General features: G+C 36.1%; 1 protein-coding gene across 1 annotated transcript in view; it reads right to left on the reverse strand.

The window, feature by feature from the left end:
- SLC25A21 (solute carrier family 25 member 21) overlaps window positions 1-25,441 on the reverse strand; it is a 762,825-nt gene that overhangs the window by 30,692 nt on the left and 706,692 nt on the right. Inside the window, exon 7 of the mRNA XM_069082271.1 lies at window positions 14,607-14,771. Coding sequence (XP_068938372.1) covers window positions 14,607-14,771 — 165 coding nt within the window. The remainder of the gene's footprint in view (window positions 1-14,606; window positions 14,772-25,441) is intronic.

Below are 25,441 nucleotides of genomic sequence, written 5' to 3' on the forward strand. Positions count from 1 at the left end.
TATATATGTGTAATTAAAATGCAATTAATAATATTTATAAAACCCCTATTATATGAAAGCACTATGCTACATCCCATTAACAGAAGGACAATAGATGAATTGGTACCTGCCCTTGAGGAGTTTTTTTTCTACCTACATTAAATATCTATTGCAATTTAGTTTTGATGTAGTGATTTTCAGTAGACTTCTCTTAGAAAAAATTGTCAGTGTTTATTTTCTATTTAAGTGAGATAATCTTGGGAAAATGCTAGATCCTCACTCCATAGAAGGTCACTAACTCTGAAATAAGATGGTTTAATTGATAAGCATTCTTTAAGGAATGTGGACTATTCCAAAGATTATATTCTGGCAGGGCTCTGGGCTTTGGAATTAAATCAAAGTCCTTTTTAAAAGCTACACATCAAATTTCAGCCACGCAGAAAATAAGCATGAAAATTCTACTTTTCTATTCTTCAAGTTATCTTTTTTAAAATGTTGTCAAATGTAAGATGGTCTTAAAAGCTTCACCAAAGTAAGACAAATAACAAAATATTTTTGACATCTAAACAGCCAGAGTAGAATCATAATAGTAACCATCTGATTTATTAAACCAAAGAATATATCAGACTTCTCACATGAGTGGATATTAATCAGTAACATTTATATAATGCTTTAAGTTTGCAAAATGCTTCACATATTTTCTCATTTGATCCTCACAACAACCCCTTGGAGGTAGGTTATTATCCCTATCCTACAGATGGGGAAAATGAGGCTAAGGACTTTGCTCAGGGTCACATAGCTAGTGTCTGAATTTTGATCTCAGTTCTTTATGATTCCAAGTCTAGCACTCTACTCACTGTGCTACCCAGCTGCCTTTTGGTACTGTTTTGCAACTTTCCAAGAAGATTTAATGTAATCTAGAACTCATAAAAAAAGTGAGTGCTGAACTGGGTTGGGGGAAGGGGAAGGAGGGGATCTGTATCATTCTGGATGAAGCAATATCTTTATGAATTTCCTTTAGTAGTTTAGCATACTGTTCTATTGTCTTGTGTAATATTCCACATCTCTTTCCTGTACAAAGACTGAAAACTAACAATTTAGAATCTGGAGCAAAATTTTTTTTGTTAAGAAATAATTGAACATATGAAAGTCATCTTTTTTTTTTAAGCAATTGGGGTTAAGTAACTTGCTCAAGGTTACCCTGCCAGCTATTTCTGGGTGTGGTGCTAAGTGTCTGAGCCTGGATTTGATCCCCAGGTCATCCCAACACTGGGGCCAGTGACCTTACTCGCTGAGCCACCTGGCTGCCCCTGAAAGTCATTTTTTAAGCAAGTTTGTTGCTTGATCTGAATTCTCCCATTCTCATCTTTATTACACCTTTTCATTCAGTCAGATAAAAGTCACTCTCTTACCACTTTTACTTATATCATGTTTGGTACAGATATCTACTTAATTAAATTTGTTAGAGATGGTAAATTGCTTCAACATACAGATGCATAGACTGAAAATCCAGAGCTATTCTCACCTCACTTCTATCTGCTTGTGTAATGCCCATCAAGAAATTTCCTAAAAAAAACTTTAAATAAAAATTAAAAAAAAGAAATTCCCTTAGGAAAATGACCATTTCTTTTCTTTCTCCCTTGAAGTGGAATGAAGTCTATGCCAACTACAAAGTGAAGAGATATATTTCACTCTTAGTAAAAAAAAATGATTATCCAGCTCAGAATTGGATCTCACACATCTGAAAATTTTATGAATAATGTTTAGATTCAATAGTTTCTTAAGAGGAGAAAGTTTGGTTCCCAGAAGTAATTTATTGCTAATGAAACCATAATGCCTTTCTCTTAGCTTCACTCAATGACTTGTAAGAATAATGATAATAAAAAGGAAATAAATGAACAAGTTGTCATAAATTTAATCTTGTTAATATCCAATTTTATTCAGATTCTTTTCTTTTGAGATACAACCAGTTAGAGCTAACTCCCCTACTTAGACTCTTCATTTTTCACTGAAATCAGTATACATGTTAAGTAAGGATTTAGTCCTCAAAAATGAAATTAAAATATGATAACATCTTCATTTTGACTCAGCTGAAATGTGTAAAGAGATATCCTCAAACTAAAAAATAATGTGAAAAATAGGCAAATCATTATTAAAACTAATAAAACACTACCTAATTAGACATATTCCTAAAAGGCATATGTTTCTATGTTAGTTACAATAAGATGTTTTATTTAATGCTACTTGTACTAAGCTGCACATGTGATCAGATTTAAATGCTCAACTAATCAAGATAGAGTGTTTATATAAAGCATTATTCACTATTAAAATGCCTGTGATTCCTTCATATTATTTTATCATGACAAAACAGTATGCAAGAAATATTGGCAAAATGAAGTGAAAACACCCTAAATTATTATATATTTTATTTTATTGTCTGCTTAGCACAGTGCCTAGTATATAGTTTGTTCCAAATAAATGCTCCTTGGTTATAACAAGTGAAATGATCGATAGATGAATATGATACTATGGATAGTTAAATGCTTACTTTCTATCTGCTTTTTCCACTTATAGTACACAAGGAAATTAGGCAATGAGAAGGCAGTAGTTAAAATTATTAAGAAATCCTTACACATATGTCATCCACAAAATGAATATGTTTTGTGTTTCCCTAACTTAAAATACAAGTTGTTTTTCCAGTGAAAACAAACTGCTCAGAGCATCTGAAATGGATATTTGTGAGGGTCTCTTGTGGGAAGGGAGTTAATCAACATTCTTTCCTGATATGTCTGATCCTATGAAATAAATGACTCATTTTGGGGAGATACATTAACTTTTTCAGTTGATGGCTTGGCATTCCACTTTGGTCACTGGGAGATACAATTCAATAAATGGTCATTTGTGACCAGAAGGAATTAATTCCTTAAAATAGCCTGTTTTCCACTATAAATTATTCACTGTTCAATATCCACAAAACATTAACTAGAAAAAAAATTGACCACTTCCAAGTCGATGATGTTTTTCCTGGGGTCATGTAGTGATAAACCCATATTCCACTAAGGAAGAAAGTTATCATGAAATGGAGTAGAATATGGATTTATTTTCCCAGTTGTGATTCATACGCTGCTTTGATGATAAATATTTTTACTGTTATTGTTGAAAAACATGGTGATTTTGGCTATCTGTGTACCATTGAAGTGAAATGATTTAGTATTCCATCAGCTATCTAGTACATGTGAAAGGATTTTCAATTCTAAAAAAGTGCAGAAATCCAAATTTGGACTGGGTAGACAATTAGCCTGAAGAATTAAGGTTCAATTTTGTTTTGTTCAGGTTTTGTTCAGTTTTGTTATCTATATTTTCTATGTTATTGCTTCATTTAACTTTAATTTTGCAAATTAAATGTTGCAAAATTATTTCTTGATTTTTAAATAGTTAAAGAAGTACCAAAACTTATACAACAGTCAGGTTTGGTTAAATAACTAAATTCCCTTGAAATCCTATCAATTGCTAGATTAGTAGAAAAGTGACAAAACTCACAAAAGGGATATGACTGCTGCTCAGGTATAGAAAAAAGGTTTAACTACATATTTATCAACTTGATTATTTTTTAATCAAAGAGTATAATCTTCAGACTGAGAAGGACATAATGAAAACAGTTGGAATCCCAGATAGATGAAGAGTTAGTAATAAGGCCCGTGGTTTCCTTTATTGAATCATCAGACCCAGAATTGCAATCCAGGGTTTTGAAAGAACTAGTGGATATGATTACTAATCACTGTGTTCAATGATGTCCTGAACATCTAGACAAAGAAAAGGCATCAAACGGAGAGCCACATGATCCTCAAAGATGTTCACTAGAGCCATGAATGCCCTGTGCAAAGTCTAGATAGAAAAGTGATTCCTTATAGATGTGATTATTCAGACACTTCTGTTTGTATTGTACTGATTACATAAATCCCCAGAAAACTACAATACCTTTTCAATGAGACATGCAAAAGAGATTAAACAATTCATATGCCAAAAACCAAGGTGGGTAAAGAACCCATACCAACCATCTTATGAAATATAATTGCAAGGGTAAATTATTTATTTGTTAGTACATACACCTTGGACTGACAATCCATATGGACCTGGAATTAAAGGTAGAGATTAAGTGTGGATCATATTTGGGACACTGGGTGCCAAAGTACTCACTGCTGCTGAAGATCATATTTTAAGTACTCTCAAGTAATGCTATATGACATTGAATCATGGAGGATTGCTATGTCAGAAAAATCAAAATTGTAGGTGACCCAAAAGGCAACAAGAAGATGCATAGTAGGCATAAGTAGGTTGTAGCGTTTTACCAGTGATTACTTATGTAACAATGAATAACCCATAGCACATGTGTGGGGATGATTCTGATCATGGTCCCTTCCAGGGAGCCACATAGGCTCTGTTGTTGTTGTTGTTGTTGTTGTTGTTGTTGTTGTGTTTGTAAAGGGTATGCATGATCAGTGCATGGTACCATGATGGTTAAGTGGATGTAGCAAAGGAAAAATATCCCTCTTTGATGAGAAAGGCTTCTAATTTCTTTTGCTCTTTTGAGGTGGTGTTTTTATTGTGACACAAACATTTATTTGTTACAATCCCCTCAAGAGATAACTCTTGGACTGCTAGCAAGGGGTAGAGAAGATTTCTTCCCCAATAGATATGACAGATACATGTATATGGCAAGAAGAACACGTGCTTGTCTAGATTAGCTTGAGAATGGTGAAGCATGGTTGCTGGCACTTTTTTGAAGTAGTGGTATCAAAGAGTCTGTCATTAATCAGAACAACAAAGAAGCAGGGTAGATTTTGATAACTTCTTATGTGATTTTTGATAACTTGCATTTCTTTAACCTCTTTTGCCTTTAGTTTCATCATCTACCAAATAAGGGATGGTGATCTTTGAGGTGACTCACCTCTAGATGTTCTCTGCCTGAAAACATCTGGTGTTACTGGATTTAGTTTTGTGTGTCATATTTAGAGGGTGGAAGCTGGAATGATAAAGAGCCTTAAGTTCGTGCCATACAAAAATCATTAAAAGAAAATTGGATATTTAGCTTTTAAATTAAAGAACTGAGTGGGAGGAGGGAGGTGAAGCTATCATCTTTTTGAAGAACATTATATGGAAGATCCAATAGATTTCTTCTATTTGGTCCTAGAGAACAGAACTAGAAAAGGTGGTTCAATGTGTAAAGAGGGAAATTTAAGTTTAATAAAAATTTAAAACACCTTTTAGCAATTGTTGCTCAGTCATTCAGTCATGTACTTTGTGACCCTATGGATAGTATGTCAAGCCCTTCTGTCCTACTACCTACACTATCTGTCTGTAATGTAATACCAAGCAAAGGCAACTTCCCAGGTTCAAAATACCAGCATAGGTGCTCTCTATTTTATTCAGTAACAAACCCAGAACAGAGAAGATCGAAACATGACATCATTCCAAATACAGCATTTACTAAGTGTGATTAAATAATCTCCAAGTACTACCCCACCCCAGGACCTTCCAATCATTCAATCAATTACAAAGTCTCTGTTCTAAATACTTCTCCACCCCTAGGCTACACCTTAATTAAGTCCACCACAAAGCCCCTTTTCTCAAATGGAGATTAGTTTCCAAACATAAGGTCAAAAGTTCCCCACCCCTGGATCACAATTGAATCTACCCCAGAGTTACATCAAGTTTAAACACAGCACTTAATACCCAAATGGAGGTCTTTTCTTCATCTTGACACGAGGCAAGTTCTCAGCAATCTTAGTTCCTGGGGAGACAAGGCTTAGCAAAGCCACAAGATACATTGCCAGTCCCTTCATGAATTTATCCTCTGTCTGTAGAACAGTCCTAGAACCCCTGAACACATTAGCAAAGCCCTCTCCCAGGATTTCTGTAAACATACAACAAGAAAATCCTTCTTCAGGGCTTCTGAACCAACAGAAAGGTTCCCAGACCCCTGCAACAATAGCACTGCCCTTCACCAGTGGACAGTATTCACTCTCTGTCTGCAGGACAGTCTCAGTAGCTCTGAACCAACAGAAAGGTTCCCAGACCCCTGCAACAACAGCACTGTCCCTCACCAGTGGACAGTATTCACTCTGTCTGCAGGACAGTCTCCAGACCCCTGCAACAACAGTACTGTCCCTCACCAGTGGACAGTATTCACTCTCTGTCTGCAGGACAGTCGCAGGCCTTCTTAGCGAACAGCCAGGTTCCAGGACTTCTTCAACAAAAGGACAGTCTTTCACCAGTGGACAAATCTGGCAAAATAACATCAAAACAGACAGACAAAGTACCAGCAAAACAGCCATGTCTCCTCAGTCCTTGGCAGCTCAGGGGGCAGGTCTCAAAAGTCCAGGGCAATTCAAAGCGGCCACCAGCAATTCTCTTAGTCTCTCTCTCTCCACGAGGTGCTGCTTCCAAAAAGATCTTCCACCTCTCTCCTGTCTCTCCAAATCTACATCACCAGCTCCTCCCACTTCAGGACTTTCTTTTCACATCAACAAGCCCATCCCACAGGTGGGATTAACAAACTCTGGGTTTTAATACAATCAATTTGAAAACCAAGCCAATACAGGGGAATCTTTAATTGCCATTACTATCACACTGTCAAAGCTAATACTGTACATGGGATTTTCTTGGTAAAGATGCAAGAGTGGTTTGACATTTCTTTCCCCAATAGGTCATCAAAATTTTCCACTATGACCTGTCCATCTTGGGTAACCCTGCATGGAATAGCTCATAGTTTTGTTGAGTTACACAAGCCCCTCTTCCATGACAAAGCAGTGATCCAGGGTGATCCAGTGATTTTTAACAATGAGGGTTAAGTAGGATGGACTGTTTCTCAAGTGGCATCTTTCCTTTCTCTGAAGAAGCAGGATACCAATTTATCAAGCTTGTCACAGATGAAATGTTTCCCTGGGTATAGATTTGACTAGATGGGTCCTGAGATCTCTCTAATTCTGTGATTCTCTAAATAGAAGAATGTCTCATACATTCTCCTTAGAGAAGCTAACAAAGACCTTAGTGGCTTTGGTTTAATGTTGTGCCAAAAGGTAACAATCATCATTTCCTGGGAAATTTGGTCACTGCATATTGCAGTATTCCTTATAAACATAAGCAAGGAGATTATAATGGAGGTAATTGCAAATTGTTCTCCAGCAACTATAGCAAAGATATTCTACATAGAAGTTGACAATATATTCCATAATAAGTCAACACACACTTTGATGCTTAATGAGTTAGATAAGAATGTAGGAACAAAGATTGATTATGAAAAAACATGACTCAGATTTGGAAGAAAAAGAAAAAAACAAGAGTCCAACTACTTGCATATTACTCAAAATTCTCACAGCTCTGTTTCATGACTGTCCTTTTTCCCAATGAAAATCAGAAGGGACTGGATGTGTTAAGCAATGAATAATGCCACACACAAAAATTAAATTGACTAGATCTTATCACATAGGAAACGATTTGTTACTAATGTAAGAGTCACATCAATATCACATATATGTAAAACTAGACTACTTTGAGCAAGGGTCAAAATTAATATCAAATTAGAAGGCTAAAGGTAAGAAGATTATTGCAAACAACTGCAATGGTTTCAATTTGACTTATTCAAATAAATCAATTAATAAAAATATATTTATGAGCTAGGCAATGTGTTAGTATTGGAGATACAAAAGTAAAAATGAATGAATTCCTGGCTTCCAGAATCTTACAATCCCCTCAGTAGACCCAATGTGAATGTGTGTTTGAGTATGTATGTATGTATCTATTTGCGTGTGTGTGTGTGTATATATATACACACACACACAAATACACATATGTCCTGTGTTTTAAGTGTGGTTATGGATAAGATACTCAAGCATGTACTGTCTGCCAGTTTATGATATATTTGAAACTTAGACTTCTGTGTCTGTGTTTTGAAGGATTCTGAGTCAAGCCAGAAGAGAAGAGTTTGCTCTTCATATTGGAGTCAGTCAGGTAGGCAGGCAGGCAAGGTAGTCTCAGAGTGCCTGCTTATCTGCTCTTTCCTTCTGAGATTTTCATGAGCTGTTCTTTCTTCTGGATGGAGTATATGAACTAAAAAGGTAAGAAAAAAAGACTGCAGAATAATGATTTGTGACTCTCACTGAGATACGTCCATCTCTGCCACTGTCTCCTTTCTGTTTGGGGAAGGAGGGAATCAATTCCCATGAACTGTCTACCTCCTTCCAGTTTTTGTTTCACCTTACTTCCCACAAAGGAAAAAAGTTAAAAGGAGAAGGTGATTCACTTTTGCAGAGGCAACCTTGAGCACTGGTTTCTTCCTGACTAAATGAATTTTTGCCCCATTGTTCAATGTCTTTTAATTCCTGTTGTTTTACTGACCCTTTATATAAAACAAAATCTGATGACTGACAATGTTTGTGTGAATAATGCTGGTAAGGGTAGAGATTTGAGGAAAAGGTTTGGATTTTGTAAAAGATTACTGTGGTGAGGTTAAGGTGTGGGGAAGGAGGAGGAACAGACAGTGATTTGATTAGGAAGTGACAAACATGGTAGAGGCACATTGAAATCCTATCCCTAAGTAAGCAGAAGTTTCCATAAACAGGAAAGCCTATAAGTAGAGAGAGATTAATAACATAGATGTAAATATACCCTTAGACCTAGTAGAGATAAGATCATGAGGCAAAAGCTAGCCAAACTGGAGAAGATGGATGGGGGTGGGGGGTGGGGAGGAATCTGCCTTATTAGTGGAGTCAGGCATAAACTCCTTGGCATAAACTGGTGGGACATCCCACTAAGTGCTACATGGGGGAAACAACCTACCTCTGTATTCCCGATACATGATAGCCTTCCTCTCTCCTTTTCAAAGATTATATACCTTGGCTTGATACAAATGTTAAATGTAGACCCCCTTTCCTTTACCATTAAAATTATATTTGTCATAAAATGCTGTATGCAAAATAAATACAAGATAATTTACATAGGAGATTAGAAGCTGTGCTGATCAGGAAAGGCCTGAAAAAGGTGGTTTTCAAATTAAGCCTTGAGGGAAACTAAAGATTCTAAGTTGTAGAGATGAATATGGAGTGAACCTCAGCCATGAGAGATACTCAGTGAAAGGTTGTGCAGAATGGAGATGGAGTGTTATATATAAGAAGCAGTTAGGCCAATTTGGCTAGATTGTAACATGTTTAAAGATTAATAATATGTAAGGTTGGAAAGATGTGGCCAGGCTTTGAATGCCAAACATAGGCATTTATGTTTGGTCTTGGAGGTAACAGGGAACGACTGAAGTTTACTTGAGTAGGGAATGTCATACTTGTACTTTAAGAAGCTCCCTTTGACAGTTATGTGGAGGATGTACTGAAGATGGAAAGATGAGGCAGAGAGACCAATTAGCAGGTTATTGCTAGAGGAGAGGTAATGAGAGATGAAGTAGGTGTATCTATGTGAGTTGTTCAAATGAACTTTTATGAAAAATTAATATAATCATATACTGCAAAAGTTTAGCTAATACAAATGTAACCTCCATGAGTAACCAAGAGAGACAACATTTTTCTTTTCCCAAACAGAGAGAGGGCAGTCAAGTTTAACCATGATTTAGAATACAAACTAATCTGTAAGTACAATGGAGGGGAAATGATGGAAACTTAGAAGGAAAATTGCCTCATAAAACAGTAAAAAGTAGTGGAATCAAAAGGAAACATAAAGAAAGCTTAGTATGAGAAACACCTGAGTCATATCTATAGAGCATTCATATATTAAACTTGGAGGGGACAATAGACATAAAATGGAATATATCTGTTTCTATGATAAACTATTTTCATCATCAGTAAAGGAGAAACAATCACATAGACCTTAACAGTTCACTTCCCAAGATGGTGTGTAAAGAAACATAACTAACATCTAAAAATATTAAATCAGAAAGAGTGGCTAGTACAAAATATATTGAGGAAATCCAGTCTGGAAGTGACACAATATTGAAAAAATGGCATGATTACAAAATATCTCCATGAAAGGAAAGTGTCGAAAGAATGGAAACAGAATCACAGATGACATTGATAGAGATAGTGTTCCACAGTATATAGCATGCTGATCATGGAGTCTGAGAAACCAGAGTTAAAATCCTTCTTCTGACACTTAATAGCCCTGTCTTCCTTGGCAAGTGGTTTGGTCTTTATGTGCTTTGGGCAACTCTTTAAGAATAATCTTATAAATCATAGATGAATTATAATCTGTTGCTTTGTATTGGTGGTGGGAGTTCCCACACTCAAGCCAATGAAATCAGAGATTCTTTGCAGATTAGAGACATTTTGATACTCCAAAGTATTATTTTAATAATAACAGAGTTACTCAAGCCAATGAAATCAGAGATTCTTTGCATATTAGAGATATTTTAGTATTTCAAAAATTGACTGAGAACGTAAGTAACTATTGGTCCATATAACTACTCCTTATTAATAAAAGATCTATAAGAATGATGGACCACTCATATATAGAGTATCTTTAATAAAGCTATAGGAAGATAACATGCAGTCTTTTGTCAACTTCTCTCTAGCATATGGCATTTTTACAATTCAGTCCCCATTTAAATGATCCCTTTCCCCTTGTGATGGAGGGAATTTAGGCTAGAAAGGGCTTTAGGGATTCAGGGGAAAATTGTTCGGAGTAGGTGTACTTTGCCTTCTAATGACATGGGCAGAAGGGAAGTGAAAATTTTTACATAATTACAAGGAATGTAAATTCACCTGATAGAAAGGGAATCCCTTAGTAGACTTGATGGGAACCCTGAGATCCTGGATAAAAGTGAGGGAGTTTAAGCCTCCACAGAAGAAGGCCATCAGTGGAAACCTCTAAACAGTGAAAACATTTGGTAAAATTATCTTGATGAGGATGAATCTAATTATGTAATAAATCACATTTGGATTCAATTACATTTGATCTAAGCCTGCTAGTATGATGCCAATTATCAGTAAGTCAATCAAGGAACAAGCAATTACTAAATACTAACAACCATTATTAAGTACCTAACAACTACACTAGATGCTCAAGGAAGACAACATGGGCATATGTACATAATTTGTGGGGAAGGAATTAGCCTTTGTGTGATGGATTAGGAAAGGGTTCATGTTGGAGGTAGCACTTTAGTTAAGCCTCAAAGGAATCTAGAAATTCTTAAAGGTGGCAGTGAGCAGGGAGTACATTCCTCATATAGGGCACAGTCAATGAGAGGGGATCAAGAAATGCTAAGAAGGCCTATTTGGCCAGAATGTAGTATAAGTGAATAATGTCTAACAACAATAATGAGAATAATAAAGCATGTATATGTCATGGTAAGGTTTTTAAAGTGTTTTACATGTTATCTCATTTGATCCTCACAACAATGTGGAGAGATATCTGCTATTATTATCATACAGAGGAGGATATGAGGCTGAGGGAAGTGACTTGCTCACCACCATACAGCTAGTATTGTGTACAGGCAGCATTTGAATTCAAGACTTCCTGACTGCAAGCCCAACACAATTTATTGTGCCACCTAGCTATCTAAGAGGACAATGTGTACTAAGGCTGTAAAAGTAGGTTGAGAATAAATTGTGAAGGTTTTAAAATGCCAGATGCATAGTGTGCACAGTGGCAAGCCCACTGAACTTAAAGTCAAGGAGGCTTGAGGTCAAATCTTACCATACACACTCACTAGCCATTTGACTAAGCCTGTAGGTGAGTCATTAAAAGCTCTCAGTGCTGCAGTTACTTCATTTATAAAATGAGAGGGTGAAGCTTGATTCAGTAGCCTCACCCTATGATCCTGTAATTTGGAATTGCTGAAGTCTATTGAGTAGTGGAGTGATATGGTCAGATCTGTGCTTTAGGAAAATTACTTTGGGAGCTGTGTGGAGGATAGACTAAAAGTGGGGAGAGATTTAATGTAAAGAGACAAGCTGATATTGGCAATAGTCCAAGAAAAAGTTGATGAGGGTTGGAACTAAGATAGTGGTTGCTTGAGGGAAGAGAAATAAAGAGATGTATGATATGTAGAGATGAAACTGATAAAGTTTGGAAAATGTTTGGACCTGTGGGTGAGTGGTAGTGAGGAGTTGAGAATAATACACAAAATTTGTGAACCTGGGCTGCTAGAATGATTCTGGTCTCAATAGAAATAGGGAATTTTGGAAGAAGCATGTATTTGTGGGGAAATAGAATTAGATTTGTTTTGAATATGTTGATTTTGAGATGGCTATAGAACATGGGGATTGTCTAATAGGAATTTGTCGATATAGAACTGGGGGGTAGAGATAGAGAGAACTAGAGAGAAAAAGTTAGAGGGAAACTGAAGCTAGATATATAGATCTGGGAATTTTCATCCCCAAAATGACGGTTAAACCCATGGGAACTCATAAGGTTATTGAGATGTAGGATATGTATGTGTAAGAAACACATATTCACATAGATTACTATGTAAACTGTAGTGGGAGTAATTTAGTCAACCCTTCTTTAAGGGAAACTGAGATTCCTAATTAGAAGGGATCAAAAGGGCCCTGGCTGGACACTTGCTCTCTCCCTTTTCTGTCTCCAAAAAGGGTATCGGGATAGATGGAGACAGAAAAAGATGATAGGTAGACAGACATACAGATAGATAGATACATAGATGATAGACAATGTGTATATAGATAGATATCCACCTATCTATACATATATTTCATGTGTATATACATATGTATATGAATACCCCTAAATATTGCTGGTTGATGGATACAATAGGATCAGAACAAAAGCTTCTTCCTTGATTGTGCTTAAAGGACAGGATAATTCCAACTTTGCACCTCCTAGCATGGCTCATACCTATCAAATGCTGGTTACACAAAAACCCATCACAAACAGCAGAGAGAAAACTTATTTTTTCAAGCAAGGAGCCAACAGAGAGGTTAGACAAACATGTGTGTATATATATATATGCACATATATGTATTTATAATTCTACACATATACATATACGTGTAAATATAGTATATTACATGTGCATATATACATATGCACATTATGTAAAAATACATAAGAATAAATGTGTTCTTTTGGTGGAAACAAGAAAAGATTTTTATTTAAATCAAGAGAGTTTCTGATACCGCCTAAGAGAAAGTTCCCCAAAGTCTGTAGGGAGGCAAACTAGAAATCGAGCACAAGTTGAAGAGTCAACTTTCTTTATGCATCTTCAACTTCCACGTTCTTTCTGCCTCTTCATATTTCTCTCCCAAACAGTTGCTGGAACTACTCTGTCCTTATACAGGTATACAATGTAAGGTTGTCCTCTTTTCACCTATTGGAATTACTCTCCTTCCACATATTTAGTCAATTCCAAAACTCCCTAACTTTAGTTGGAAATCCAGTTAACAGAAAGAAGTTTGTGTACCGTGGTAGAAATTGTGGGTACAGGGTTAGGTCATACTAACTGACTAGTTCTTATCTCCCAAGTAACTTAATTTTTTTTTTAACTCAGAGCTCTATGTTGGATATCCTACACTACCACATGTATGACAAAGTAGGAAGGCCACTGAATCTAGAGTCAGATCTGGATTTAAATTCTGGCTCTGTGTCCTGTGTACTTTGGGAAACTCATTTCACTACTCTGTGCCTTAGTTTCCTCATCTGTTAAATAAGGGACTTAGTATAATTCAGGCCTCTTCCAAATCTAAATCCTATGAACCTTACTTTTAAAGAGTTAGGAATACAAATTAAACAATCCAATTTCAAATATTGACTATAGGAAGTTAGCCAGCACCTGCAAATAGCATTCTTTCCAAGCTGCTATGCTCTAGTAACCCTCAGATTTATCAAGTTCACTTTGGTGCTCTAGCTTCTCTATTTGGCTACAACAAGAAGAGGTTTTTTTTTGGTGGAGAAAGAGAGGAGGTTTGGTGATAATGATGCAAAACTAATAAGAGACATTTAGCTCTACTGCATACTACATGCTGATTTTCTTTTTATAGAAGAAACTGAAGGTACTTAGAAGTAATTTCTTATCCCCTAATTGTGCGATTAGTTGATTTAATATATTAACACAAATGATTTTCATAAATAATTATGAGACATTGACATAGTATTTTAAGGTACATGAAGTTCTTTCTTAGAATTAAATTTATAAAATAGAGAAAGAATTATTGTCCCCATTTTACAGAGGAGGAAATAGAGGCTCAGAGAATTGAAATTTTTCCCCCAGATTTGTGTACCTTGTAACAGTCACAGTTAGAGTGTTGTGAAGTTTAAAATCTCAAGTGAGAATTTTCCTGCACAATTTCAACTTTTATTTAAATAATGAAATTCACAATTTGCATGAAGATAGAAACATTTGGGAGGTAGAAAATTTATGCAGATTTTGTATGTATTTATAAAGTACCAACAGAAAGATATGAACAGAGAGAAGAGAACCACATATGTAAAGTAGCCACGATACTCTTTTACAAGGCAAGAAGTAATTTAGTGTTACTTTTTTTTTTTACCAATAAGAAATACTCCTCTGAATTGCAATAGGTGGTAAGAGGGCCACATATCAAATATATTAGGAAATTCAGAAATTGGCTTTTATTTTTTGCTTTACATTTCATTCATTAGGTAATTACCTTATTTACAGGAATTATGTTTTTGACATTGAAGTAGAACCCGAAATAAACCATGTTGAAAATGCCATGCCTTCCTAAAGTTGCTGTGAGCCCTTTGTTGAGTCCCTGGAGCCCCAGACCTTTCGTTTTAATGATGTGTCTTGCATAACTCAGAGTGGATGGTTGCTGCAGCAAGGAAACAAAACAAAAAGAATCACCTTTAAAGTTATGAAGAAGAGAAAAATTACCTCCTTAGCTTCTATTTAAGTCAGAGGCATTAGAGGTTTTTCAACCATGCATCGTCATTGTTAATAATCGAGTTAAAAGAAATTAAAAGTCTAATAAAATCAACAAGGTTAGATTTTATAATAATAGACCTTATGGAGGAGTCTGTTGGAAAAGAAAAGAAAATCATCCTCTAAAGAACTAAAGGACCTAAGAGCATCTAATACTTACTACCACCTTTAACAGGTAAACAAATAGAGTCAACTCCAATTTATCCTCACTAATGGAGGGGAGTGGCAAGGTGGATGATCCAAAACTGGGGATAACACTTGAGGCATTTATATTTGATTATTGAGTGCATTATGGGACTTCTCTTGCAGCAGATTTACCTTTATAATTGTGTTTCTTTAAGGCTAATACTAAAATTACTTCATATTCCCTAATACTTTTCCATAGATAGAAGAGGGAAGTGATTCCTAGATTAAAAATTAGCCATGGACATGTGTAGGAAGAGAGTAGTACTCAGTGCATCTTATGCTACAGAAGTTAGTTGTAGTTTGCTGTACCCACCTCACTAGCTACAGATTATTCTTTGTGGTTCAATAGCTTAGGGCCACTAAAATCTTCTCTGGGGGATTTAAATTTTAGCTACTTCTAACATTCACCAGTGAGCTCCCCTTCACTAACACAGAGGTTTGCCTAGTGTTCATTTGACTGTTTTTAAATGATGGGCAGGAGAAGGAACTCCTCCATATTTTTTCCATAGCAATAAACATGGGTGAAAAGGGTCCAAAATTTGAATTTTTGTGAACTGACTGGAAGCATGAAAAGCAGGGCCCCATGATGCAAACAATGGCATTTGCTTGAACCCTTCATCTGGAGCAGTGCTCATTAGAGAAAGTCATGGGAATGTTATGAGTTTTTCTAATTAAAGCTGTTTTCTTAAATGTGCAAATAAAGCCAAATCACCAGGATAAACAGAGCAAGTATTACATAGTCTCTTTAAACATCTTAAATTCACAGTCATCTAATTAACGTGATGCACAGGAATTAGTCTGTATGGTAAGTTCCTACATTTCCTGCTAATACATGTTTAATAAATTCATAAATTAGCTAAAATTCTCTAGTATTTCTCATCTCTTCATTTAGATGGATTAGATAGATTAACTAGGACAAATAGTATTAAATTCAAGGAAATATCCTACCTCCCCTTATAAATCATTAAAAACCACAAGTGATAATGCCCTAAATCAATGAATGATACCCTGCAATTTGGAGAGAGAGAGAAAAAAACAACTATTCTGAGGTTTAAAGTTAATTTTCAGCTCCACAAATGGGGCTTTTTTTGGTGTGTACATTCCAGTAATTGAAAAATGAAATCAATTACTTTTTTTTTAAAATAGTCCCACACTCAACTGACTAGAAGCTAACCCCTTCAGGCAAGATCATTCTCAAGTAGAATAAACTGTCTATGCCCACTGCTGACTTCTCAGATCAATGACAAAGGGGAAAATTGAGAAGACTGTAATTGTCCTATGGAGAAGTGGTATAAAATGGAAGTAAAGTAAGTCATAGAGTCCCCTCTTTCCAATACAAACATTTTCACAAATCTTCCTTTTTTTGCCATCAGCAAGGTGAAAGGTGTACAAAAAAAAACTTAGAACTTAACCAAGTGGCATTAAGAAGACTTCTGCCCCTGGTGGGACTGGACAATCTCTTGGGTCAGTGTTCACGGTTCTGACATTAAACAAATATTTAAGAAGTATTCATCAAATGCTTACCATGAGAGATATGTTGCACTTTGCAGTAAATTCAAAGTATATAGTATGTAGTTCCTACTATGAAGGGGTTGATAATCATTATATTTTAAAAAAATATCAATGCTTATACACTCTCTTCTATCCAATAGAAGGCATTTACCCAATGACAACCAAAAGTTGGAAGAGATTTGTGTGAGAGGGAGAGAATCACAAAGTAGGCACTCAGTAAATGCTTGTTAAATGAATGAATTAGAAAATGAATGAGTAGTCTTTTTTTTTCTAATTCTGCTCCTCTGTCTCATTTCCCATGAGATTCTTTCCATTTCCCTTTGTCCCTGGATACTTGTAAGTAATCAAAATCTTCCAGATCTAAACTCCTTTGAAGTTCAATCAAGTTTAACCCCTGTAGATAGAGATGATTTCTTCAGGTATAGGAGCTTTTAAATAGGTACCATCCTTCCAATAGTTCTACTGTGTATCTTTGTATATGTGTGTTTGTGTGTGTGTAGGGGGGAATGTATCTAATTAATCATTTTCCTTCTCTTGTCTCTCAGGTATCAGTTTTTATGGTTAGCCCTGCTTCTCCTGTCTTTCAGCTATAAAACTTCGCAATGAAAACATAGTTGGATTCAGGGCACTGAAGTGCCGAGGATTGTGGGAAGTTAAATTTTAGAGCCAGGATACATTCAAGGCAGGAATGGAACTCACTACTTCCTGCTTCTTCTTCTTTTTTTTTTTTTCTTTTTGGAGCAATTGGGGTTAAGTGATCTGCCCGAGGTCACACAGCTAGTTTTTTTTGTCTTAAGTGTCTGAGGCCAGATCTGAACCCAGGTCCTCCTGACTCCAGGGCTGGCACACTATTAACTGCACCACCTAGCCGGCTACAGAACTTCCTGCTTCTAAGGTTAGATTACCATCCCCTAGGCTATTATGCCTTTATATACAATACTCTGGTAGCACAACTATATATTCAATCTCTTCAGAGTTTTGGCAAAGATAATTCAAAGGAATTCTTGTAAACTAATTTATCTTAAAGTGTGAAAATTTGTCTTTATTTCTTTTGATGTTGGATACTGAATCATCTACACATAAGCAAATGTTTAATTAGAAAGGCAAAATGGGACTTTCACTGGGATGCTAAATAGGAAAATATAGACCCATTTTTACTAGTTCTCTGTCAACATGGGGAATTTTACTAAACTTATTTGATTGTCAGGCTTCCATTTCAAAAGAAAAGGCTGACTGATGAACATTGCCAGTCAAATGATTCCAGTAATATCCAAATGAACAAGTCATTCCTGAGAAGACCAAACTCAGTTTCTTTCTAATATATAGTTTTTCTATAATTTTCATATTTAGTTGCCAGTCTTTGATCAGGTTTTATTCTAAGTCCCTTTCATGTACCTTAAGAGGAAATGTGTGAATAAAAGTGAAAATAAATTAACTAGACCAGGCCAATGGTAGAACAAAATCTTCAATATATTGAGACCTGTGAAAATTATTAAAATTTTAAAGTCTCTCAAAGCCCTGGCAACAATGATTTTAGTATTACCAATTACAAAAATACAACAATGATCAGAACTCCTTGTGTTTAGAGAACCTACCAGAGTACTCCTTAATTGTTCAAAAGATATATGACAGTTTTTAATCTGGAGGTTAATACACAGTTAATTAAGGCAACAAGCTAAGATGTATAATCTAATTATTGCCTGCCATTTATACAGGAGCTCAAAGTTAAAAGCACCCAGTTTTGTTTTTTTAAGGTCTTAAGTGATGTAATCTAAAAGACAAGAACCTTTGGCTGAACAGTGCTCTCTGACACCACGCTGGGGCACTGATTCATTACAGACTGAGGGAACAGTCTTACCAATAAATCACTAAGACAATTTATGGCAACTTGCTGTATTTTTTCTGGACTCCCTCCACTCAAATGGTGACCATGTCTGGCTCAGTTTAATATGTGAGCTCACAGCAAGAGGTGTTAGGCTGCAGGCATTGTTCTTTAGGTAAATAACCACCCAAGAACAGTCAACAAGTAGAATCCTATATGATCTGCCAGTTTCAAGATAAGATTCCAGTGGCTTTCCTCCTTGGAGAAGAATCCCTTCGCTGAAGCAACACCATGTCAAAAGATAGCATGGTTCATATATGTTCACGTCTTCACTTCCTAAAAGCGAGGTGAATTTTATGGCATTCCAAAGCCAATACATTGAATTAGATTTAATCATGTGACTGAAAAGCAAATCAGATGAGACCTTTTTACATAACAGATTGAGTGTCCACCAGGAGGCTTTTTAAAGTGCTCTACTGTTTAAAAAAGAAAGAAAAAAGAGAAAGGAGAGGGGAGGGGAGAAGAGAGAAAAGAAGAAAGGAAGAGAGAGGAGAGGAGGGAAAGAGAAAAGATAGAGAGGAGGAAATGGGTAGGGGAGGAGAAAAGTATATAATTGATTCTGGTAGGTTAGAAAATACTCTTGCTTTCCAGAAGAAAGAGGTGCTTTTCTTTAGTTAGGTGAAGCCTTAAAAATTTGAAAAAGCACAACAAATATTTCTTACTTTTGAAAGAAAAATGTAAGTGCAGATATAGGAAAATATTCTGGAGAGTAGGGGAGAAGAGGATGAGAGGGGGGATGATGGAGGGGAGGGCAGGTTGGGTGGGAAGCTAGTTAGAAGCACACACTTCTGAAAAGGGACAGGGTCAAAATAGAGAATAGAACAAGTGGGGGGGGCAGGATAGGATGGAGGGAAATATAGCCAGTCTTTTACAATATATCCTCTATGGAAATGTTTTGCATAACTACACATGTACAACCTATATTGAATTGCTTATCTTCCCAGTAAGAGTGGGTGATGAGGGAGGAAGGGAAAGAATCTGGAATTCAAAGTTTTAAAATCAAATGTTTAAAAAATATATTATTATTATTATTTACATGCAATTGGGAAATAAGATATACAGGCCCTGTTGTATGGAGATCCATTTTGCCCTACCAGAAAGTTAGAGGGGGAATGGGGGAAGATATAGGTGAGAGCATAGTGGGGGAGGGGATATACAATGGGATTGCTGTTTTGGGGTTGTGGGTAGGGAAAAGATGGTTTGAAAATTTGTAACTCAAAATCTTGGGGAAATGAATGATGTAAACTAAAAATAAACAAAATTTAATTTTAAAAAATTTTTAAAAGAAGTCTAGCATGAAGAAGGAATTTATTAAATGATATTTAGCTCTCCAAAAAATATTCTGCCTTTTTACATTTCCTTTAGCTTAGATTTTCATAATATATCAGCTTTGTTGTGTGAAATAATATTAAAAACAAAAAAGGACATTATTAAAAGCAACTCTATTTGACAACAAAGAAGAAAATTTTAAACTAATTCTATTGCCTGGGAGAACAGGTTTTCACAAAAAACTCCTAAACAGAGGGAATTAATACTGTTTAAACACAGGACTGTTGCCTATGCAAACCTGGCTGGCTACCCACAAAGGACATGGGTCCAGCATGCAGGTTGGGTGTTTTCCCAGGTATGTAGCTCCTCTCACTGTGCCTCTGCTCCAGTAACTAGCTGCTGGCATTATTTTTTTTAATGACTATTTCATTGAATATTTCCCATACTTCCATATTAGCCATGTTTCAAAAGAAACCACAAAAAATAAAACTAAAATTTTAAAAGTATATGCCAATCTGAAGTCAAGTTTCATTGGTCTTCTGTCTGGAGGTAGATAAGCATTTTGCATTGCGGATCTTTTGGGATTGTCTGGGATCATTGTCTTGATCAGAGTATGTGTCTCTCCCATTTGATCAACCATATACTATTGCTGTTACTGTGTACTGTGTTCTCCGGGTTCTGCTCACTTCACATTGCATGAGTTCATATAAGTCTTCCCAGGTTTTTCTGAAAACTATCCTGTTTGTCATGTCTTATAACCCAATTGAATTCCATCACAATCATATACAACAGCTCCCTCAGCCACTCACCAAGTGATGGACATCTCTCAACTTTCAATTCTTTGCCATCACAAAAAGAGCTGGTATAAATATTTTTGTACATATGAGTCCTTTTCTTTTTTCTTTAATCTCTTTGGAATACAGATCTAGTAGTGGTATTGCTGCAATCAAAGGGTATGCACAATTTTATAGCTCTTTGGGAATAGTTCCAAATTGTTCTCCAGAAGGGTTGAATCAGTTCACTCCACCAACAGTATATTAATGTGCTAATTTTTCCACATTGCCAATAACATTTACTATTTTTCTTTATTTTGTATCACTTTAGACAATCTTACAAATATGAGGTAGTATCTCAGAGCTGTTTTAATTTGCATTTCTCTGATCAGTAGTGACTTAGGGAACTTCTTGTGTCACTGTTGATAGCTTTAATGTCTTCTGAAAGTTGTCAGTTCATATCCTTTCACTATTTATCAACTGGGGAATGACTCATATTTTTATAAATTTGTGTTAGTTCAGTTTATATGTAAGAATGACAGCCTTTATCAGAGAAACTTGCTATACAGTACCTACCCTCCCCCACCCCACAATTTTCCTTCTAATTTTGGCTGCATTAGTTTTATTTGGGCAAAAACTTCTTAATTTCATATTATCAAATTTATCCTTTTTGTTTCCCAGTAGTCTTCTCTATCTCTCATTTGGTCATAAACTTCTCCATTATCCATAGATCTGACAGGGACATTTTTCCATACTCCCCTAATTAACTTATGATGTCTTTATGTCCTTTATGCCCTTATCATTTTGAGCTTATCTTGATGGTATAAAATGTTGGGTTATACCTAGTTTGCCAAACTACTTTCCAGTTTTCCCAGAAATTTTTATCAAATGTTGAATTCTTGTCCCCAAAGTTCATATCTTTGGTTTCGTGAAACAGTAGGTTACACTACTGTGTATTGTGTAGCTAATCTATTCCGTTTTTAAATCATCTCTCTTCAATCTACTTTCCAGGTCAGTTGTTTTTCTATGAGATATTTCACATTTTCTTCAATTGGTTTGATGTTTCACAAGGTCACCAGCTTCCATTCGCCCAGTTCTAAATTTAAAGGAACTGTTTTCTTCAGTGAACTTTTGTACCTCTTTTAAAAATTTGGCTAATTCTGATATTTAAGGAGTTTATTTTAATCAGTGAAGTATTATACCTCTTTTTCCATTTGACCAATTCTGTTTTTTTAAGGTGTTTTTCCTTTGGTATTTTCAAATCTCTTTTACCAAGCTTTTAACTATCTGAAAAGACAATTCTTCATTTGCTTTCATTTCTTTACCTAACTTTTCCCTTACAACTCTTATTTGATTTTAAAAATAGTTCTTTTGGGCTCTTCCAGGAATTCCTATTGGGCTTGTGTCCAATTTACATATTTCTTTGAGACTTTGCTTGTAGCTGTTGTGACTTCATTGTCTTTTGAGTTTATGTCTTAATTTCCCTGTAACCATAGTAACTTCTAAAGTTCAGGTTCTTTTTTGAGGTTGTTATTTGCTCATTTTTCTACTATATTTCTTGATTTGGAATTTTATGTTATTGTTGGGCTCTATTCCCAATGTGTATTTGTGTGTAGGGGGGAGAAGAGAAATCAGTGAATCAGGCTTTTTTTTTTCTTTTTTTTTTGCACATCTGTTTTCAGAGCCAGTTCTGGGGGGTTGGAAGTTTTCTTTGTTTTTAAGTTGGCTTAACATGAGGAGTGCTGTTCTCTCTTGGTCTGCACTTTAGTCCTTACTCAGAAAGGACCTCTGATGCCTTGGGATTGCAGTTGATACTACTCCTCAGGGACTCTTATCTCTTGGGACTGGTAAAAACACTATTACTCAGTTTTCATGATCCCAGGGGGCCTGAAGTGATACTTCCCATCCGGATTTTCACCCTCTCTTGCCAGAAAGTTCTTCTCTCTACCCTTGAACCCAGATATATTTATAGGCAATGGAGTTGCCAAACATTTGCTCCTTAGGTCTCCCACTCGCTCTTGACCAAGAATGGTCCTTTCTTCCCTTAAATTATGACCTCAAAATGGGTATAGGCAACAGAGTTGTCCAAAAGCATCTGCTTCCAATGTTAGTACAGCAGTCCCTTATAGTCTTTTTTGACAAGTTGCCAGGTACCCTTACAATCTCTGGCTTGAGAATTTATGAAACTACTGCTGATTCTGTCACCACCACCTAGTTTCATGCCTGTGTTTCATCCACATGGGCATTGGATAAGCTTCCTCCACATTATGGATCTCTTTCTGACCTCCTATGCTGTCTTCAGATGGAAGAATGTATCACTCTGAATTTTTTTTTTGGCTCTGACACTCCAGAAATTGAGGTGAGGCATTATTTTAAAGTTGTTTGGAGGGGAAAGTTGGATGAGCTCATTTGAGTGCTTTTTTTACTCATCCATCTTGATTCTGCCCCACCAAAAGTCTATGGTATTGTTTCTTTTTTAAAAACAAATATAGTTATTTAACGTTTATTTTCCCTAATTACAAGTAAAAACAATTTTTACCATTTATCTTTTTAAAATTTTGAGATCTAAATTCTCTCCCTCCTTGCTTACCCTCCCCTCTTTGAGAAGGCAAGTAATTTGATATACATCGGCATTCATGCACAATATATTTCCATATTAGTCATGTTGTGAAAGAACACAGACCAAAATGAAAAAAAAATTATTAAAAGTATGTTTTGATCTCCATTCATATTCCATCAGTTCTTTCTCTAGAAATGAATACCATTTTTCATCCTAAGTCCTTCAGCATTGTCTTGGATCATTATATTGCTGAAAATAGCTAAGTCATTCACAGTTAATTGTTGTACAATATTACTGTTACTGTGTACAATGTTCTTCTGGTCCTGCTCATTTCACTTTGCATCAGTTCATATAAGTTTTCTGGGTTTTTCTGAGAACATCCTGCTTGTCATTTTTATAGCATAAGAGTATTCCATCACAATCACATACCACACCTTATTCAGTCATTCCCCAATTGTTGGATATGCCCCTCAATTGTCAATTCTTTGCTACCACTAAAAGAGCTACTATAAGTATTTTTGTGCACACACACACACATAGATAGGAAGAAAGAAAGAAAGAAAGAAAGAAAGAAAGAAAGAAAGAAAGAAAGAAAGAAAGAAAGAAAGAAAGAAAGAAAGAAAGAAAGATAGATAGATAGATAGATAGATAGATAGATAGATAGATAGATAGAGATACTTTTGCTTTTTGTTTTTTACCTATTTGGGATATAGACCCAGTAACAATATTGATGGGTCAAAGAATATGTGTAGTTTTTATAGCCCTTTGTGTATAGTGCCAAATTGTTCTCTAGAATGGTTGAGTCAGTTCACAGCTCCACTGACAATGCATTAGTGTTTCAATTTTCCCATAATATTTGTCATTTTCCTTTTCTGTCATATTATCCAATCTGATGGATGTGAGCTGGAACCTCAGAATTGTTCATTTGTATTTCTCTAATCAATAGTTTGATTTACAGCATTTTTCCCATATGACTGTAGATAGCATTGATTGCTTCATATGATAACTGCCTGTTCACATCCTTTGACCATTTATTAATTGGAGAATGGCCCTTATTTTTGTTAATTTGACTCACTTCTATCTCTATTTTTGAAAAATAAGGCCTTTATCGGAGAAACTTGCTGTAATTTTTTTTTTTTAAGCAATTGGGGTTAAGTAACTTGCTCAAGGTTACCCTGCCAGCTATTTCTGGGTGTGGTGCTGAGTGTCTGAGCCCGGGATTCGATCTCCAGGTCGTCCCAACACTGGAACTGGTGCTCTTACTCGCTGAGCCACCTGGCTGCCCCTAAGCAATTGGGGTTAAGTAACTTGCTCAAGGTTACACAGCCAGGTGTTTCTGGGTGGGTGCTAAGTGTCTGAGCCCGGGATTCGATCTCCAGGTCTTCTCAACACTGGAGCCGGTGCTCTTACTTGCTGTGCTACCTGGCCGCCCCTGTAATTTTTTTTACAATTACAATTATTGTGTTTCACTCCAAATTATTTTTCCTGTTTATCCTACTCCCTCCCTCTTTTCACCCTGTCCATATTCAAAAGTGCTTTGCTTCTGACTTCCACTTGCCCCAATCTACCTCACTTCTATAAGTTCCCCCCACCCCACCATCACTTCTCTTATCCCCTTCTGCTACTTTCCTGTATGGAAATAAAGATCTGAATAAAGATCGGAATAAAGTTCTTAGATCTGCTTTACTAGGAAAGATAGCTGTTCAAGGGGTCAAAAATCTTTTTAAATTACATTCATTAGTTCAGGGGGGAAATCAGCACCCTGAACTTCAGAGAAAATACAAATAAAATAGAGAAAATACAAGCAGAGAAATAAAGACCAAAAGACAGGGCTTCTAATTGTCAGAGAAACTAGCACAGATGAACAGACAAATCCTACTGTCTGACCAAGGTAATACATACATAGTTACCAGAGAGAGAATCAACAACATAAGGGTTTTTCAAAGCTGTGGGGCTCCTTAATGGCTACCCAGAGTTTCATCAGGCCAAGTCGCATGAACAATCTTCCAGTTGAATGATCCCCAAAGCACCTCAGTGTATGTATGCACTTTTTTGAGTCAGAGGGCATTACAACCCTCATGACTCAGAGTCTAATTAGAAATTAACAAAGGATGTGGAAGCCTTCCTACAAGCAAGCCTCCCCTAAGCAAACTTCCCCTAATGGAGTCCATGACAAAGTCTATTAATGAGCATGGAAGATCTTATATCCCATTAACATTACAGCCTCCTTTTCCATTTGGCCAATTCTATCTTTTAAGGAATTCTCTTAAGGGGATTTTGTGACTCTTTTACCATTTGGCCTATTCTATTTTTTACAGTAGTGTTTTCTTTTCTCTCTTTCTCTCTCTCTCTCTCTCTCTCTCTCTCTCTCTCTCTCT

The sequence above is a fragment of the Petaurus breviceps genome, unplaced genomic scaffold (genome assembly GCF_028583685.1).
Source record: "Petaurus breviceps papuanus isolate PSGF00001 unplaced genomic scaffold, PetGlider_PUasm1.0 164, whole genome shotgun sequence".
Taxonomy (NCBI): Eukaryota; Metazoa; Chordata; class Mammalia; order Diprotodontia; family Petauridae; genus Petaurus; species Petaurus breviceps.